At 37.3% G+C, this 18987-nt stretch overlaps 1 protein-coding gene across 2 annotated transcripts in view; it reads right to left on the reverse strand.

The window, feature by feature from the left end:
• Nucleotides 1-18987, reverse strand: part of RYK (receptor like tyrosine kinase) — a 95149-nt gene that overhangs the window by 58493 nt on the left and 17669 nt on the right. For both annotated transcript variants that reach the window (XM_065876344.1, XM_065876343.1), the window contains exon 2: nucleotides 6641-6762. In XM_065876344.1, coding sequence (XP_065732416.1) covers nucleotides 6641-6762 — 122 coding nt within the window. The remainder of the gene's footprint in view (nucleotides 1-6640; nucleotides 6763-18987) is intronic.

Genomic DNA, 18987 nt, shown 5'->3' on the forward strand with positions numbered 1-18987 from the left:
AAGCTAACATTTATAATCTACTGGAACAAAGGAAATCTGAACAGCAGTTGTTTATCAGAAAAAAGAATGAGCCAAAATACTTCAGAAAAGAAACTAGAGAAAATATAAATATTTGAATAAGCTAAGAAATAAACATTTTTGGTAATCTTCCCTTACTTGGAAACAAATGGCAATTGCAAAGAGGCAGCTGCTGAGTAAAGCCACTTCCTTTTGGAACACAGTACAGATTTAAAGTGAATACACTTGCCTACAGCCAAATAGGCTTTTAATTCCTCTGAAATTACCAGAAGTGCTGCATTTCTCACAGAAACCCCACTCTGCAGGCGATACAGCAGGCTGAGCCCCAGGGCTGCTGTAGGAACTCTGGACAAGTTCCCTGCAGACCCTCCTGACATTGATGAATTCCTGAAACCAGATATCAGCTATGGGATGGGAGTGAGTGGGGATTGTATTCTGCTACATTTTGGTACATTTTTGCCTTTCAGCTATCTAAAATATCTACTGACACTTAACAGATGCAGTTGCATGTTTTTTTCTGGATATTGGAGAATGTACTGGAATACAGAAGAAACTAATTATTTCTTAAAGCCACCAGTAGTCTCTTTTTTTTTTTCTTTTTGAGTGTGTGGCCTTGTGAAAGACAAGCAACACCAGAGTTCTCATCCTATCTGGAAATGCAATTAACCCATCATATTTACCAACCACTCACTAAGGCAGTATGACACAATGTCATGAATAAGACACAGCTCCAGCCTCTGAGAAGACCACAACCTGTTTGGCAAGATAAAACAGAATCACGTATACACTGGAGAACACTATTATCAAAAGCTCTGATGTGTTAAAACTAATGTTAAAATATCTACAATGTGAAGTGAAATACCAAGAAGCCTGGAGATCTCTGGAAGCAAATACCTCATCTTCCGGCAATTCTTAAAAAGCAAGAACTACAAAGTGCTGGAGCCTGGGAGCCATGGCCCTCCTTCTGAAAGTTCCTGATTGCATCCCAGAGCCAACATGATCAGGTGAAGAACTCTCCAACATGTCTCTCCAAGCCCCTTGCATGATTTTCCCATTTCAAAAAAATACACACACACACACCCAGGTGCTTATCTATGCACAGACTATCTTTAGAAGGGGAGAGTAGAATCAGGTAACAGTGGTTGCCAATGGAAGGGGAACTAGGTGGCTAGATTGCTTGGGGATGGTACTAGGAAGGTGTAGGGGATTTATTTTTCACTGTATACCCCTATGCCTTTTGCATTTCGTACCATATGCATAAATGAAATACTCAAAAGATTAACTTTTAGGGCTTCCCTGGTGGCGCAGTGGTTGAGTCCGCCTGCCGATGCAGGGGACATGGGTTCGTGCCCCGGTCCGGGAAGATCCCACATGCCGTGGAGTGGCTGCGCCCGTGAGCCATGGCCGCTGAGACTGCACATCCAGAGCCTGTGCTCCACAACGGGAGAGGCCACAACAGTGAGAGGCCCGTGGACGGCAAAAACAAAAACAAAAAAACAAAAAAAAGATTAACTTTTAAAATAGACAAACTTCAATTAAACAACTGTGCTAAAATCACCGAAGAGATTATGACCTAAAACTGGAATTAGGAGCTGCAATGGAAGCTGAACCTGAAATTAGATTTAAAGTACACACGTTCCTTAGTTTTTTACTATAAAACATTTTAAGATATAACATGATTAGCACTTTCCTCTAAATTCTTACACCTGCTACAGATGAACTGTGAGATAAGTTTAGCTATATATTCAAACTATGAATTCCATTCATTTTTCCAAATTTACAACTTTATTCAGAGTGAAATATCTGGAAAATCCCAGGTGTGCAACTAGTTTGTCAACTAGCTTGTCAAGTGTACCCAACCTACGTTTTCACATTTCTAGATACAGGAATCCACCACTCCTAAAGCAGCACATTCTAACGTTGAAAAGCTCTAACTGTTCAGAAGTTCCCCATTTGTTGAGCTGTGCCCTGTGGCTTCTACCTGTGCATCTCTTCCATAGTTGGTTAAGGAATACCTGTAACTAACTACCAGGTGCTACACCAGGCACAAGGGACACAGAAAAGGACAAAAAGAGGTTCCTAGCCTTAACATGCTCAGCACCTTGGAAGGAGACAGACAAGAAAATCAACTACTAAAATATTCTTAGAGTATGATAAGGGCTATGAAGGAGGAAAGAGAAGGTCACTGTGGGTACAGAAAAGGGCACCTGACATAGATGAAATAGAGGTGACACCAAGTGTAAGTTTTGAGATAAAAAGAGTTAATGAGGTAAAGAATGAGGAATGGGCATTTCTAGCAGAGCAAACAGCAGCAATGTAACAGGGTACAGGACATTCCAGAAATTGCCAGGACCCCCCCTCAAAAAAAATGGCAGTAAACAATTAGCAGGAGGGCAGGCAGAAAAAGAAAAGGCAGGGATGAGATCATGAAGGCTCCCTAAGAAATAGAACTTTATTCTGATGGCAACCGAGAGCTCTAGGATTGCTTTGCGGGGAGTACAGCAAGAGGTCAGTCCAGAGGCAAGACCAGTTAGAAGACTATTTCTGTATCTAGTTAAGAAACAATGAAAGCCCAAACTAAGGATGAGGCATTAGTCTCGAGAGAGATAGGAAACGAATTTAAGGTGTAATTATGAGCGAGAATAATCTGGACTGGGAAGGTGAAGGAGGAGTCGAGGATCCCTTCTAGGCTTCTGGCCTCGACGTGTAAATAAATGTGATGGCCTCCAACAAGTCAGGGAGCTTCTGCCTTACGAGGACTATCATACCAGCAAGAGCAGTCCAAATGTGCATTAATGGTGGTATTTAATACCCGCCACAGAAGTAGTTTAGAAATGATGCTCTACAAGATAATGTGAAGAACATGAAAGAACAAAAGAGCTATACCAAGGCTCCTCCTAATCCAACATGTACCCACGCCAACACTGCTTCCCGTTCAAACATATATATTCATCTGAGCCCCTTCTTCTATCTGCTCTCCTCCACTCCAATTTCCTCCTTGTGACAGGCTCCTAAAACTCCTCAGGCACCCACTATCAGCAGTCAGACCCCTGAAACTCACTCCAAATGAAAAAAAAAAAAATTAGTGTATATTTTTAAAAATGAATGAAAATAGAATGTTTAATTCTGTTCAATTCTAACTGCCACATCCCACACTGCCTTTTTATTCATAAGTCACTACTCATACACTTGCCCAGAAAATATTCTCATGGTATATCAGCATTTTTTTTCCCAAGTGGGCCCAGAAACAATCACATCCTATTCAAAGTCAGCAGCTTACCCAGAATAGAATCTCTACTATTTCATTAGATTTTTCACTATTTTAAAATATATGTATTTTTTGTTTTCGTATTCATCAACATTAAAGATAGGAAAAGTAACAAAGGACTAACCATCAATTTTTTGAAGAATATAAAAAGCTTCTCTTCCTGAAAGATTCACAGAAACGATGGATCTCAGAGTTGCAAGGGAACTTAAAATTTAAGACTGCCACTCCACAATGTTTAAATTCCTTCTACAGCACTACCACCAAATGGCTACCCAGTGCAGATCACCTCTTCCAGTGAGAGGAAACAATCACACTGTCTAAAAGTGAAACCTAGTTCTAAACACAGGTGCAAAAATTAGTGGTTGAAAGGGTGTTGCGTTATGGGATTTTAATATATAATTTCAAATTATTTCCCCACGATTACCTGTTCATTATAAAGGAGAGAACTTTACAGTGGAGAAACCTGGTGAACTGTGTGATCACAGTTAACATCAACAGTAAGGGGACAAATTGACATCGTGTGCACTGTGGAGGACAGCAATGCTGTAGTGTTACCACCAAGGAGACATTCCGGAATCTAACCATAAGGAAACCTCAGGCAACTCAAAATGAGGGACAGTCCACTGGCCTGTATGTTCCTAAATGTCAAAGTCAAGAAACACAAAGGCCACAGGAGAAAAAAGGGCTATAAAGAACATGATTGGGATAACTGATGAAATATGAGTTCTGTAGCTTAGATAATAGTATTGTTTTAATATTAAGTTCCTAACCCTGTTCTTAGAAAATATACACTGATATATTTAGGAGTAAAGGGACACAATGCATGCAATTCACTTGCACACAGTTCAACGGAAAAAAGTATGTGTGCGTGAGTGTGGGGAGAATGAGCGAATGAATGATAAAGTAAGTAAATGGAGCAAACCAGTAACAATTAGTGAACCTGGGTAAAGGATACTCTTTGAGAATTCTTTGTACTGTTCTTATAATTTTCTCTATGTTTGAAATTATATCAAAATTAAAAGTTACCCGCCCCAAATAATAATGTCACACAATGTTATATAAGAATACTGAAAAATGTGTTAGCTGTTTCATTGAAGAGTCCAGGTGACTACCCATTCAAACTAACAGACCTTAGATTAAAATGTCTCAGGTGAACCTTTTCTGAATTACCTATATCATTTATGCTGGCACTTCAGTATATCCAAGTTACCATCTACCATATGTTCTTAGCTCACATGAAATTTCTCCCTCTGTTTTTGCAGATTTCACCCTAAAGAGATCTATCCACTCCTAAAAGAACACCCCCCTATTTGGATACCCCAAGGCAATAATGTTGGACAGTTGAGGTGCTCTAGACAGCAAGGCACATATGCTTTACCCAGGATCCAAGCTAATTCAACTTTAATCACAGCATTCCTGCAGCTACGTTTTAATGCATTTGTGTGTATGTGTGTACGTTTCTCTAATGTACATGTGAGTATATATAATAATGTGGATATATGCATAATCATTTTTACTTATCTGACTGGCAAACAAATATACTTAAATATTTAGTATTAAATGGTGAACTGAAAGAAGCACTCTTATTCACTTTGTATGGAATGTTGGCTTATTGGTACCATCTTGAGAGAGGGAAGGGAGAACGAATTTGGCGATATCAATCAAAATTTTAATCATGCACAGTCTCTGACCCAGTCATTTCACTTCCGGGTCACAACGTACTACTCAGAAATAATGCCAAAAGTACACAAAAATTTCTTAACAAATTAAGATGTTCTTAATGTATGTATACATACATACTCATAAACATTCACACACATACATATTTTTTGTTTCTATATTCATCAATAATAAAGTTAGAAACAGCAACAAAAGATGAACTACCAATTGTTTTTACCATGGATTTTGCCTGCCAAATGAAGTGAAGAAACTATTTGTAATAGTGAAAGGAAACATTGTTTGAAACAGTAAAATGCTATTAAAAATCCACGCATCAGGCTTCCCTGGTGGCGCAGTGATTGAGAGTCTGCCTGCCGATGCAGGGGACACGGGTTCGTGCCCCGGTCCGGGAAGATCCTACATGCCGCGGAGCAGCTGGGCCTGTGAGCCATGGCCGCTGAGCCTGTGCATCCGGAGCCTGTGCTCCGCAACGGGAGAGACCACAACAGTGAGAGGCCCACGTACCGCAAAAAAAAAAAAAAAAAAAAAAAAAAAAATCCATGCATCAATGAGGCACTTAACAAATAACAATACATCGTACATCCATATGATATCATATTATAGAGCCATTAAAGAGACTGAGTTAAATCGGAAAGTAGAGAAATGGAAAGATGCCAAGACATAGTATCAGGTAGGGGGGAAACTGTACAACACATGTGTTAGAAAATCCCCTTTTTGTTTAAAAAGGAAAAAGAAATGAGCTTTGAAGTATACCAAATTATAAACAATGATTACTTCTTGGTACAGAGGTACAAAGTCTTAACAGTTCTTAAAACAATTCTATAATATTTGAATTTTCCCAATAACTATTATTGTTTTCTAAGTAGGCAAAAAAAGATCTATATTAAAGTGATCAAACTTAAATGACCTGCAACAAATATAAGGACAAATACCACTTTATAATAATTTTAAAATAAACTGTACAGTAGGTATTCTTATTTGTTTTTAGTAGCAAAAGCTATTTTTATTTCCCAAATAAAACCCTACTCAGTAGCTTATATATAATGCTGCCAAAAGAAACTGAAGTTGATCGGGGGGGGGGCTCTACATTCAGCCTCTCACTCTCTGACCTAAGAGAAAACTTATCATGTTAGAGGAGCCCAGACAGTCAGAAGAAATGTGAAGAATTCAGGAACAAGCAAACCAGGCAAGAGGTTCGTCATAGTTACACACAGGTGCTTACGTCTGCTGTATGTGACTTTTACCACTTCTCCATAAATGGGAGAACTATATCCAATACCTCAAACATGTCTGAAACACCTAACTTACAAATTCCCCCACCCCTCACTCATATCACTTCATCATAACAGTAACAGCATAGTCATTAACAGGTCCAGCTGTCCCCTCTTCAAGCTAGAGCTACATCCCTATTTGAAAAGCTTGAAAAGATGTAAGTGTTCTGCCATAAGTTAGTCACATAAATGATGACTACCTTCATTTTCAAGGATTTGAGAAAGTCTAGAGGACTAGGCTCAAGATTTAAAATAGAAATCTGAAAAGATCCAGTACTGTTACAGCCCACCACCCACTGACCCCCTTGTGTGGTTGGCAGCCCATTCCTCAGATACAGTCCTTGCCTCAGCCTCTGGGCCTGGGTGGTCCTGTCTTGGCATCTTTGGTTGACCGCTCTCTTACCTTGGACTTTGCATGCCAAGTGAAGTGCAGGAAATTTGTCTCGCTGGGTACTAACAGGTTAAAGGATAGGGCGTAGTGACTAATTAGATCATTTCTCACATAATAAAGTTCTGCATCAAGACCTAGAAAAAAAATAGGGAAAAAAATTAAACGCCCATAATACCCTCAAAAGCATTAACCATCAGTATTTCAAATACTGATTATTATAAAAATAACACTGATGTACAAATGCACATCACAAACATATCCCACATGTGCTGCCTTACAAAGTAGGAAGAACACGGGATTTCATCATCGCCAACAAGGATTAAGAAACTGAGACTCAGGACAATTAAGTGGTCCTCCAGCTAAGCACAGGGGTGCTGGAGCCACAACTCTGGGAGCCACGCTGTCTTCCGAGAACCACCAATGTGATACACTTCCTTTTGGAAACAGACCTTCTCAGAGAAATGCCTACAAACAAAAGTCCCTTAACCCCACATAACTGATGAGGATTTAGGAAGAGAGATGGGCACCTGGGTGAAAATATTAGTGTGAACCAAGGCCTCAAGACCCCAGCCAGAGATGACCTCAGCTTCTGTCAGTACGACGCACTGGCTGCTTGGACGGCATGTTACCAAGGTACACTCACACCACTGCCACACAGACACACGTCCTCTTCCCAATCTGAACTACAAGGTGGAGAACACCATACTTCTCGTATTCTTGGGACAGTCCTCTGCACAAAACAGATGCTCAGTAAACACTTGTTAGACAAGTTAGAACTGCAGATAAAAAGAGAAATAATCGAGATGCCTGAGAAATGTTGGAGATTTCAAATCTCACTCATTGCCATATCACTTTCTTGCCCAAGGTCACATCCAACCTCAAATACACATCACATTTCTCAATTTTGTGATACCCCTTCTTAAAATAAAAATTTTAAAGGCAAAATTTAATCACCATCTTGAGTGGAAAACCAGTAATTATTGTGACAAAATACAAGGTAACCAAAAAAAAAAATAAATAAATCAATTAAAAGGAAAACAAAACATTACTAAATGCTAAATACTGTGGCCTACACCAAGGCAGTGAGCCTGAGCCCAGCTCATTGTTTACAAAAAGGGAGGAAGGGGATAATAGCAAGTGTTTGAGAGAGGTAAAGAATCAGAAGTTTTCTCTATGATAACCCAAAAGAACTTTAAGAATGAAAGCAGGGGTAAGTTCTCTCAATTGATTTACTGTTATTAAAAGTTGTGACCAGGTGTCCCTCTAGTAATGCATGACACATATTCCACACATAGGAGGGAAAAAGGTACAGGGGAGGCCAATTGAAATGTAAATTTCATACTTACTGAGCCTTATACCATGAGTCTAAAACACCTTGTGAGGTGAGGCTCTCACACCTCCTAAGATACAGATATAGAAATGAATAACTCTGTTATAGGCATTTCTCCTGTAAAATTAGTTTTCTCATTTCTGAACTGAATCTAATACAATCATTAATTCAGAAATGAGATTTGAGGCTTACATAGGGGAAAGTTGCTGCACTGGTTGAGCAGCGCTGCTTTATTGATCCTATAGAGGAAACCAAATGCAATGAGAGAAAGTTAGAGGTCTTCTGCAAAAGGCTCTCCCTGCCAGCAGAACAGGAAGTGCTAGCAAACAATTGGGGAGGGAGGACTGGTGGGGCTGGAGAAAGGAGGGTAGGGGAAAGAAAGTAAAAAGGTGGGAGAGAGGTAGGAGGGAAATGCAACAAGAAAGCTGGGTACAAAGAAGGCCATCAGCAAACACAATAACTGTAAATAGCTTAAATTTTGCTTGTTTTTAAAAATGTTTTTTTACTCTAGTCTAGATTGATGCTGTTCATGAGATACACAATACCTAGAACAAAATTTTAAAATATATGCCAGGTTAAAAGGGGGAGAAAAACAAAGAAGTAAATATGGCAGTACTGACATGAGACAAATTAGAACTTAAGGTAGAAAGACTTTATATTAATAAATTCATTAATTAATATGAATTTATTAGTAAAAAAAGTTCATATTCATAAAAACATAAGATACAGTAGTACAACTAACAAACGAGCTTCCAATATAGAAAGCCAAAAAAAAAAAAAAATCAAGAAGAAATAAATCCACAATCATAGTTGGAAACTAACATCCTTCAGAAAACAAAAGATCAAAACAGATAAAAATTTAGTGTGGACATATAATTTGAACAATGTATTTATGGGACATGAAACAAGGGAGGTTAATCATGAATTAGACCCATTACACATTTTTTTTTTTTTTTTTTGCGGTATGCAGGCCTCTCACTGTTGTGGCCTCTCCCGTTGCGGAGCACAGGCTCCGGACGCGCAGGTCCAGCTGCCATGGCTCACGGGTCCAGCCGCTCCGCGGCATGTGGGATCCTCCCGGACCGGGGCACGAACCCATGTCCCCTGCATCGGCAGGCGGACTCTCAACCACTGCACCACCAGAGAAGCCCCCATTACACATTTTACAAAATGGATTCTAACTTGAAATAATGCAGGCTACCTTCTCTGATCAAATACCACAATATAGAAATTAACCATAAGGATAAAGTCAAAAGATGATTACTTGAAAAGATTAGTAGGGACTTCCCTGGTGGTCCAGTGGTTAAGAGTACGACGCGGACTTCCAATGCAGGAGACTCGGGTTTGATCCCTGGCTGGAGAACTAAGATCCCACACGCTGCACGGTAACTAAGCCTGCGCCCCACAACTACAGAGCCCGTGTTCCCCAACTGCAGAGCCCACGTGCTCTGGAGCCCATGAGTCACAACTAGAGAGAAGCCGGCACACCGCAACGAAGAGGCTGCGCACCACAACAAAGGATCCCGCATACCACAACTGAGACCTGACGCAGCCATAAATAAATAAATAGATAGATAGATAGATAAATAAATAAGAAAAAAAGGAGACACAGACTAACAATATTTAGGAAGAGGCAACGTTACTACAAGTCCTATAGATGTTAAAAAAAGAATATTATGAACAACCTAATGACAATTCAGTAATTTAGATAAGGTAAAAAAAATCCTTGAAAAAAAAAAAAAAAAAAAAAAAATCCTTGAATTTACCAAAACTGACAAGAAGAAATTAAAAATCCAAATAATTAAAAATCTTCCCTCAAAGCTCCAGGTCCAGATGAATTCTACCAAAACATTTAAGGAAGATATAATACCAATCTTGCACAAACTCTTTCAGAAAACAGTCAAAGAAAGAACTTCCTAACTCATTTTATGTTACACTGATATTAAAACCTGACTAAAACATCGTAAGAAAATTAGACTGACTTCCCTCGTGAACATAGACACATTCTCTATCAAACATTAGCAAACTGAGTCCAGCAATATAGAAAAAGGTTAATACATCATGACCAAGTGTTTATAAAAGGTAAACCTTTAAAAATCAATATAATTAAACACATTAATGAATAAAAGGCAAAAACCCAGATCATCTCAATAGATGCAGGAAATGCATTTGGTAAAATTCAAAGCCTAATAATGATTTTAAAAAACTGGGCAAACTAGGAAGAGAAGTAAATCTTCTCAGTCTGGTAAAGAGTATCTACAAAAACACTATAGCTAACATCATACTCAATGGTGAATTTAAATTCTTATTTCTAAGATCAGAAACAAGACAAGGATGTCCACTTCCAACACTTCTATTCAACCTTGCGCTGGAGGTCATAGCCAATTTATAAGACAACAAGTATAAAAGTTAGAGAGGATGAACTATAGCTCATTATTCACAGATGATAGGATTACATGTGCAGAGAAAACACTATGAAATCTATTATTAATAAAATACTACTAAAACCAATTCATGAATTTAGCAACGCCTCAGGATACAAGGCCAATATTCAAAAAATTACTTGTATCTCTATATACTAGCAACAATTGGAAAATAAAATTTAAAAATCAATACCATAACATAAAAGAAAACAGTATCTAGAAATAATTCTAACTAAAGATAAGACCTCTTTACTTGGAAACTACAGAACATGACAGAAAAATTAGAGATGACCTAAGTAAGTGGAGAGATACCATTCTCTTAGATAAGCCTCAACACTGTTAAGATGTCAAGTTTCTTAAATTGATCTATAGCTTTAAAGTAACCCTAATCAAAATCCTAACAGATTTTCTGAAGAAACAAACTAACTCTAAAATGAAATTTACATGCCAAAATAATCTTGAAGAAAAGAAAAGAAAAAGACAACGTTGGAAGACTCACACTACCTCATAGATAATGTAAGGATTCCAGTTATCATCCTATTTCACAACAGGATGAAGAACTAGAGTAATCAAGACAGTGTGGTATTGGTATAAGGATAGATATATCAATGGAACAAAACAGAATCCAAAACTAAACCCACAAGGGTCAATGGAATTTCAACAAAGGCACAATGGCAATTCAATTTAAGTGATGCTAAACCAAATGGATAAAGGTATGGGGGGGAAAATCTTGAGCCCTATCTTACATATCACACAAAACCTGATCTGAAATTGATTACAGACCTAAATGTAAAGGCTGAAACTATAAAGCTTCTAGAAGAAAATGATTATCTTCACAACCTGGGTTAAGCAAAGATTTCTTGGACTGGCCACATAAACCACGAACCCAAAGAGAAAATACTGATGAATTGGTCATCATTAAAATTAAAAACTTCTGCTCCTTAAAAGATATTAAGAAAATGAAATTCAAGTCACAAACTGGGAGAAAATATTCACAACTCATACACCTAAAAGGACTTGTTTCTAGAATAAAGATCTCTTATGAACCAAAAATAAAAAGACAACCCAATTAAATAAAATAGGTAAAAGATGTGAATGTACATTTTGTAAGAAAAGATATGTAAATAGACAATGAGCATATGAAAAGGTGCTAAACATTATTAGTCATCAGCAAAATACAAATTAAAACCACAATGAGATACCATTTCCACTCACAAGAATGACTAAATGTTGGCAAGGATGTGGAGCAACTGCAACTCTCATACATTGCTGGGAAAGTAAAAATGTTCAACTACTTTGGAAAACAGGCAGTTTCTTACAAAGTTAAGCATATGCCTACTCAGACCCAGTAATTCCACTCCTAGGTAATTATCCAAAAGAAATAAAAACATATGATTCCACAAAAAAACTCGTATGTGAACTTTCATTCAGAATAGCCAAAACTGGAAACAACACAAATGTCCATCAGCAGATGAATGAATAACCAATTGAGTATATTCATACAATGGAATACTACTCAGCAATGAAAATAAACTGTTGAGACTCTGTAACAAAAGGGATGAATCTCACAGACAATATGAGTCAAAGAAGCTGTACACAGAGTACATCCTATATGATTCCATTTATATAACGTTCTAGAGCAGGCAAAATTAATCTGTGGTGACAGAAATCAGATTAGTGTGGTTGCTTGGGAGGGGGTTGGGAGGGAGATTGGTGAACTGATTACAAAGGGAACCTCCCGGGGTGATGGAAATGTTCTGCATCTAATGGGGGGGATGGTTACATAGGTGTATGCATTTTTCAAAACTCGACCAACTGTATCTGCACGTTTCATTGTATGTAAAGTTTATTTAAATTTTTTTAAAGAGTCAACAAGTTTTTACCTCTCTTTTCCAGTCTTAAAAAGCTTGCATACCACAGAATGTTACTATCACCAACATAAAAAGTTTCAGAAAAAAAGAATTAATCTTAAGTGATCAACAACTTCCAAATTTAAATTTCAAACATCATTCACAGGGAAATGAATTCTGTTCCTAATAAATAACAGTTATAAGGTTATTACTGTTAATAACAACGATGTGTAAATATTTAAATTTTCCAGACACAGTTCAAAGTGTCAAGAACATCTAGGAGTTCTGTAAATTCAACTCCACATAAAGCTCCTTCCCAGTATCTTAGCTACCTCATTCACTGAGGATTCTGGAACCAGTTTATGAAATTTCTACACACCCTTATCCTGTGACTTATGGCAGACTCCCAATGTACCTGAGACCAACCCACTCTCAACCCAACCTTCAGTGATCCTTTTATTCCTCAACTCCAACAACCTTCATCCATACCAAAGCAACCCATTTCTATGGACAGTGACAATATATAAATTGCTCTACCTCCAAAATCTTACACTGTAATTATCTCAATAGTTAGTAGCTCCTCAGCTCCTTCCCTTTGTTACAACAGCTGTTCTGTGGGCCCATAATATCACCAGTGTCCATAATCCTCTTGTTTCTCCCATTTGATTATAGCAATTATTTCCTTATTTTCTTCTTACTGGCCTCAACGCCAATTACTGCAATTACTTTCTTACCAGTACCCTCAACTTTCTCCCACAGCCTTCAAGACATGCATACCCTACCCTGAAAACAGCCAATCTTGAACTTGACTTGACACCCCTACTCCTTGCCTTCTCTGGTGCTATAACTGAATGCTGCATAATCCTGAATGAAGTCATTCCCACAAATGAGTCACTAAAAAACCATGACTTCTATGCTCAACAAATAAAGTAATATACATAAGCTGTTGAAAGTTTGGAGCCCTGTGATACATATCTTAATGACCACCAAAATAAACTGAAAATTTTAAATTCACTACCCTAGATTAAGGTATTGAAACAGTAATACAACTGTTAAACAGAGTTGCTGTTTCCTGACTAGATTTTGAAAGCAATTTATTTTGAAATAGCCATTCTTTTTTTTTTTTTTTTTTTTCTTGCGGTACGCGGGCCTCTCACCGTTGTGGACTCTCCTGTTGCGGAGCACAGGCTCCGGACGCGCAGGCCCAGCAGCCATGGCTCACGGGCCCAGCCGCTCCGCGGCATGCGGGATCTTCCCGGACCGGGGCACAAACCCGTGTCCCCTGCATCGGCAGGCGGACTCTCAATCACTGCGCCACCATGGAAGCCCTGAAATAGCCATTCTTTATTAACTCAGGTAGTTATTCCTAGTTTGGAAGGGTTTGAATTTCTTCAAAGAAGCCATTTTAATGGTTCAAATTAGGTTCAAATTTTCACCTATCAAATTAGCAAATACAGTCTGTTCTGTCATAAGACAGGTTCCTGAACACCAATTAGCTTATAAGTGGTTAGTAAATAAAATAACAATACCAGTACAACACAGAAATTGTGTCAGTTTACATTTGAATTTTCCCAGGCAAGGGGAACTGGAATAGCAGGTAAAGAATTATAACTTTCAGTGGAAAAGGAAAAGACCCTCACTCAACTCAGCTACCACCAGGCAGGAGCCCTCTCAGCCCTATTTTAAGAAAACTAAAAATAAGCACCTGCACGCAGGGCTCTCTCCTCAGAGGAGCACCACCAGTCTCTGCATGGCTCCTGGACCTAGGAAGATGCATTTTTTCTTGTGTCCAACTCTATGGCAGCCCCAATGGCTTAGAAAGCTGCTCTCATCTGCACTATCTCAAAAACATGCAAGCCAGTGATTTCCACCCTATTATGTTTTAACATCTTTAATTCTCCTCTGAAGCAGCCTCAGCCACCCTAAGTGGTTTGACCAGGCTGTCCAAGTTATCTCATAAGGTACCAATTATGCTTTTGTTAGTAATTGGTTTGAAAACTGCAGAGGTCTTGAATGGTTTGCCCTTAACCTTATTCTTCCCATAAGTCCTGTTATTTTCAGTGACTTGGAAACCTTAAAGGTTTTTTTTTTTAATGTATTTGATGTTGTAACAGAAATGCTTATGTTCTTTAAATACAATACTGAATGTTAGGCAGTGTGCGGCAAGCAATTTGTGAACATATATCAATATTTTATAAATATTTATACTCGGACCCACTAAGTCCAATTTGAAAAATTCATCCTAAGGAAACCAAATATAGATCCAAATGTTTATGTATAAAGATATTAATCAAAATAAAATTTAAAATTGAAGAAAAGTAACAATATAAACTACCAGCAACAGAGCAGTAATCAATAAACTATAATATATCCATAACAGAGAACAAGAGTTTTCAACAATTTCTCTTTCTTTGGAGAAGAAGAGAGGTGGTACTCTAAGCCATTATACCCCTTCAGTCAAATCTCTCCTGTTCATCCACGTGACATATTGAGCTTCCCCTTTGAAGACAGGTTTTAATGACTAAAAAAACACTGAAAAAGACTATGAAGCCATGAACAGGGCTGTTACAAATAAATTTTAATGAATTGAGTTTTGCTTAGAATGTTACATTAAATAAGAACAGGCAAGATACAAACTATATACAGCAAAATTTTAATAATGTCTGGCATCTATAATAGTTCCCTTGCATAAAATAGGTGTTCAATAAATATTTGTCTGGTGAATTAAATGTACATGTATATGCACCCTCAGTGTTCACAGCAGCACTATTTACAACAGCCAAGACATGGAAGCAACCTAAATGTTCATCAACAGATGAATGGATAAAGAAGATGTGGTATATATATACAATGGAATATTACCCAGCCGTTAAAAAAGAATGAAATAATGCCATTTGCAGCAACATGGATAGACCCAGAGATTATCATATTAAATGATGTAAGCCAAAGACAAATATCATATGATATCACTCATATGTGATACAAATGAACTTATTTACAAAACAAATAGACTCAGACATAGAAAACGAACTTATGGTTACCAAAGGGGATGGGGGGTGGAGATAAATTAAGAATTTGGGATTAACATATACACACTACTATATATAAGATAAATAAACAACAAGGACCTATTGTATAGCATAGCAAACTACATTCAATATCTTGTAATAACCTATAATGGAAAAAGAATCTAAAAAAGAATACATATACATTCAGAATATATATTCAGTTATATATATAACTGAATCACTTTGCTATACACCTGAAACCAACACAACATTGTAAATTAACTATACTTCAATTTATAAAAAGGTTAAAAAAAAAGAGGACCTGCATTAAAAAAAAAAACCTGTACATGTGTATGTACAATGTGTGTGTTCCATTTCTCAAAAAAGAAAGGAAATACCAAAATATATGAAGTGATTGACTATAAATGGTGGCTCATGGGTTATGCTTTTATTCTTTTTCTTAAATTTCCTATGAAAGTTAAGTTAAACTGGGAAAAATAAAAATTAGTTTTCAAAAACATGTTTAAAGAAATATGCATACAGCTACAGCAATGCACTGAACAAAAACCCAATTACTGCCTAGAGTAATCCATGAAGGCCAGTAAAAGCTAGAGAGAAAGCCCTCAAACAACAAAATTCAATTTTAAAAAATCACATTGGTAAAGATATCTTTGATATATCAAGATTAACACTAGTAATAATAATTTACTAATGACTAAAACACCTTCCTTCAACTTTCCCTTAAAATACCCAACCAAAAGGTAAAATCTGGCAAAGCACTATGAACTGCAAAGCTCATAGTGAAAAGTTCAAAGCTCAGAAAGAACTTCACCATGCAACAGTGACAATGGGGCTGAAAGGAGAAGAAAATCCCTGGACTACGCATGCTCACTGTCTGAATAAGGATAACATGGGAAATCCTGAAGACGACAGAGAAGACAATAAAGCTATAGGTTTCAGGGAAATCAGAAGCGGGCCAAGAATTACATTCCCAGACAAATTCTCATCATATGTGAAGACAACAGATTCTCAAAAAATACACCGATTATGTATCTTTCCCCAAAAAAGCTACTCCAAAACATACTGAAAGGTTAATAACACTTTTATTTCTAACGTGAGGTAATCATTTTACACTGAGGTTTACATAATACATAATAATTCAAGTATAATCATCATGAATATAACTCTAAATGAAATGTAATGAGTCCAAAAAATTCCCCAAATATTAGAAATGCAAAGAGAACCCAATGTAAATACAATCTTCCCAAAATAACAGAAATATGAAGAGAACCCAATGTAAGTATAATCATGGTACAAAACTATCAGTCTATGACTGATCTTAGCATGTTGATACGTGTATCTCCATCCATAATTAATATGGCTGAGTGGACATGCAGACACACCAAGACCGTACTCTAAAGGAAATTCAATTCTTTCAAAGCATCAATAAGAGATTTAGAAAAAGTGATCAGCTATAATGAAAAGCACAGTCAATTTCATAAAGTAGAAAACGTACAGGCCACAATCTGACCACAGGTAAGAAGACAGAGAGTGAGGGAAAACATAACATAATAGATTGTGAAGTACCATCTATATCAAAGAGTTACCCATGTTCTAAGATTTCAACTACATAAAGAAAAATGAGAACATAGAAAAAATACTGGAAAGATATTTACCAAAGACTGCCAATGCACGGTTAAATAACATATACTTTTCTTCTTCTTTATGGTCCTGTACACTTTCCAAATGGCCTATCAGTATGTTTTTACTCTGATAATCAGGAAATAAAATTAATAAAATAAAAAGAATTTTAAACAAATTGATTTTTAGAAAAAGATGATATCTGTAGAGACTATCATACATTTATTTCTGAATGTAATCTTTTTCCTTCCCCATCACGCTCAAAACAATTTTTAAGTAAAAGTGAAAGACAATGAAGACAGAATCTAGATAATCTACTTCTTTCTAATTGCTTCTAATTATTAGTGTTTCAAATATGACAATAACAATTAAATGCAATCTCAAAGCAGGGGTAGTAGACAGCAAGGATTATCATTGTCTGAGAGTGGTGTGGTAGCCTCCACAGAGGAGAAGTGGGCAGCGAGGAATGGTTAGAGAGGCAATGAGGGAAACAGTTTATTCAGTGATGTTTTATTGAGCCAGCTGGGCACAAGACAGGAAAAGGGTAACTCTTTAAAAGACCAGGAAACAGAGCCTGGTAGAGGGGAGTGACTGAGAAAGTAGGTTGGGGTGTCCTGATCAGAACAAGGAAGTTCCAAGGGCTGAGAAAAGGACCAAGTCCAAAGTGGCCATTTCAATGAGTGCCTTATTTAGAAAAGAGACCTGAGAACCAGGACACCAGCATGGTCAAAGGAGTAACAGCTGAGAAAAAAAAAAAAAAAAAAAAAATCACAGTAGATTTTAATATCCTTTGGGATAAAGGGAGGGAAATAATGAAAGCAAGTCAGGGTATAGTCACTGAGGGTCATCTTGCAACTGAGTGGCTGCAACAACCCTAATGGGTCAAAGGTCATGCAAGTATCAATAAACCTCAATGATATCAAAACAGACGAGGATGCTGAATCAGTGTCCTGGGGCAAAACAATCAAAAATCAAAGAAAGAAAGAAAGGATATAATGCATGATAAAAGCTGGTCCCTTAATAAACAATCCAAGAAGGAAATTAAGAAAACAACTCCATTTATAATAGCACCCAAAAGAATAAAATACCTAACAATAACTTTAAACAAGGAGATAAAAGGTTTATCCGCTGAAAACTACAAAACATTGCTAAAATTAAGGAAGATCTAAATAAATGGAAAGACATCCCATCTTCATGGATTGGAAGACTCACTATTACTAAAGTTAAGGTCAAAATACTACCCAAAGGGATACATCAGTGCAATCCCTATCAAAATTCTAACTCCTTTTTTTGCAGAAATGGAAAGGCAGATTCTCAAATTAATATGGAATTGCAAGTGGCCTCCAACAGCCTAAACAGTCTTGAAAAAGAACATAGTTGAGTCACACTTTCCAATTTCGAAACTTACCACAAAGCCACAGAAACCAAAACAGTGTGGTACCGGCATAGTGACAGACAGCTAAATTGATGAAATAGAACTGAGAGTGCACAAATAAGCCTATATATTCCTAGCCAATTGATTTTTTAAAAATAATAATTTATTTGGCTGCACTGGGTTTTAGTTGTGGCACACAGGATCTTCATTGCCATGTGCGGGATCTTTAGTTGCAGCATCTTTAGTTGAGCCGTGTGGGATCTTTTTTTTCTTTTTTTTTTTTAGTTGCAGCATGAAGGATTTAGTCCCCTGACCAGGGATTGAACCCCTGCATTGGGAGCGTGGAGTCTTAACCACTGGACCACCAGGCAAGTCCCTAGCCAACTGATTTCTGACAAGAGCGCCAAGACCACTTAATGGGGAAAGAACAGCCACTTCAACAAATGGTGCTGGGACAACATGCAAAAAGAATGAAAATTAGACCCCTACCTCACACCATATACAAAAACTAATTCAAAATATATCAACAACATAAATATAAGACCTAAAACTATAAAACTCTTAGAAGAAAACAGGAGTAAATTTTCATGACCTTGGATTTAGCAATGGATCCTTAGATATGTCACTAAAAGCAAGAGCAACAGAAGAAAACTAGATAAACTGGACTTCATAAAATTAGAACACTCCCTAACACCATACACAAAAATAAACTCAAAATGGATTAAAGACCTA

The sequence above is a fragment of the Phocoena phocoena genome, chromosome 4 (genome assembly GCF_963924675.1).
Source record: "Phocoena phocoena chromosome 4, mPhoPho1.1, whole genome shotgun sequence".
In the NCBI taxonomy this organism is placed as follows: Eukaryota; Metazoa; Chordata; class Mammalia; order Artiodactyla; family Phocoenidae; genus Phocoena; species Phocoena phocoena.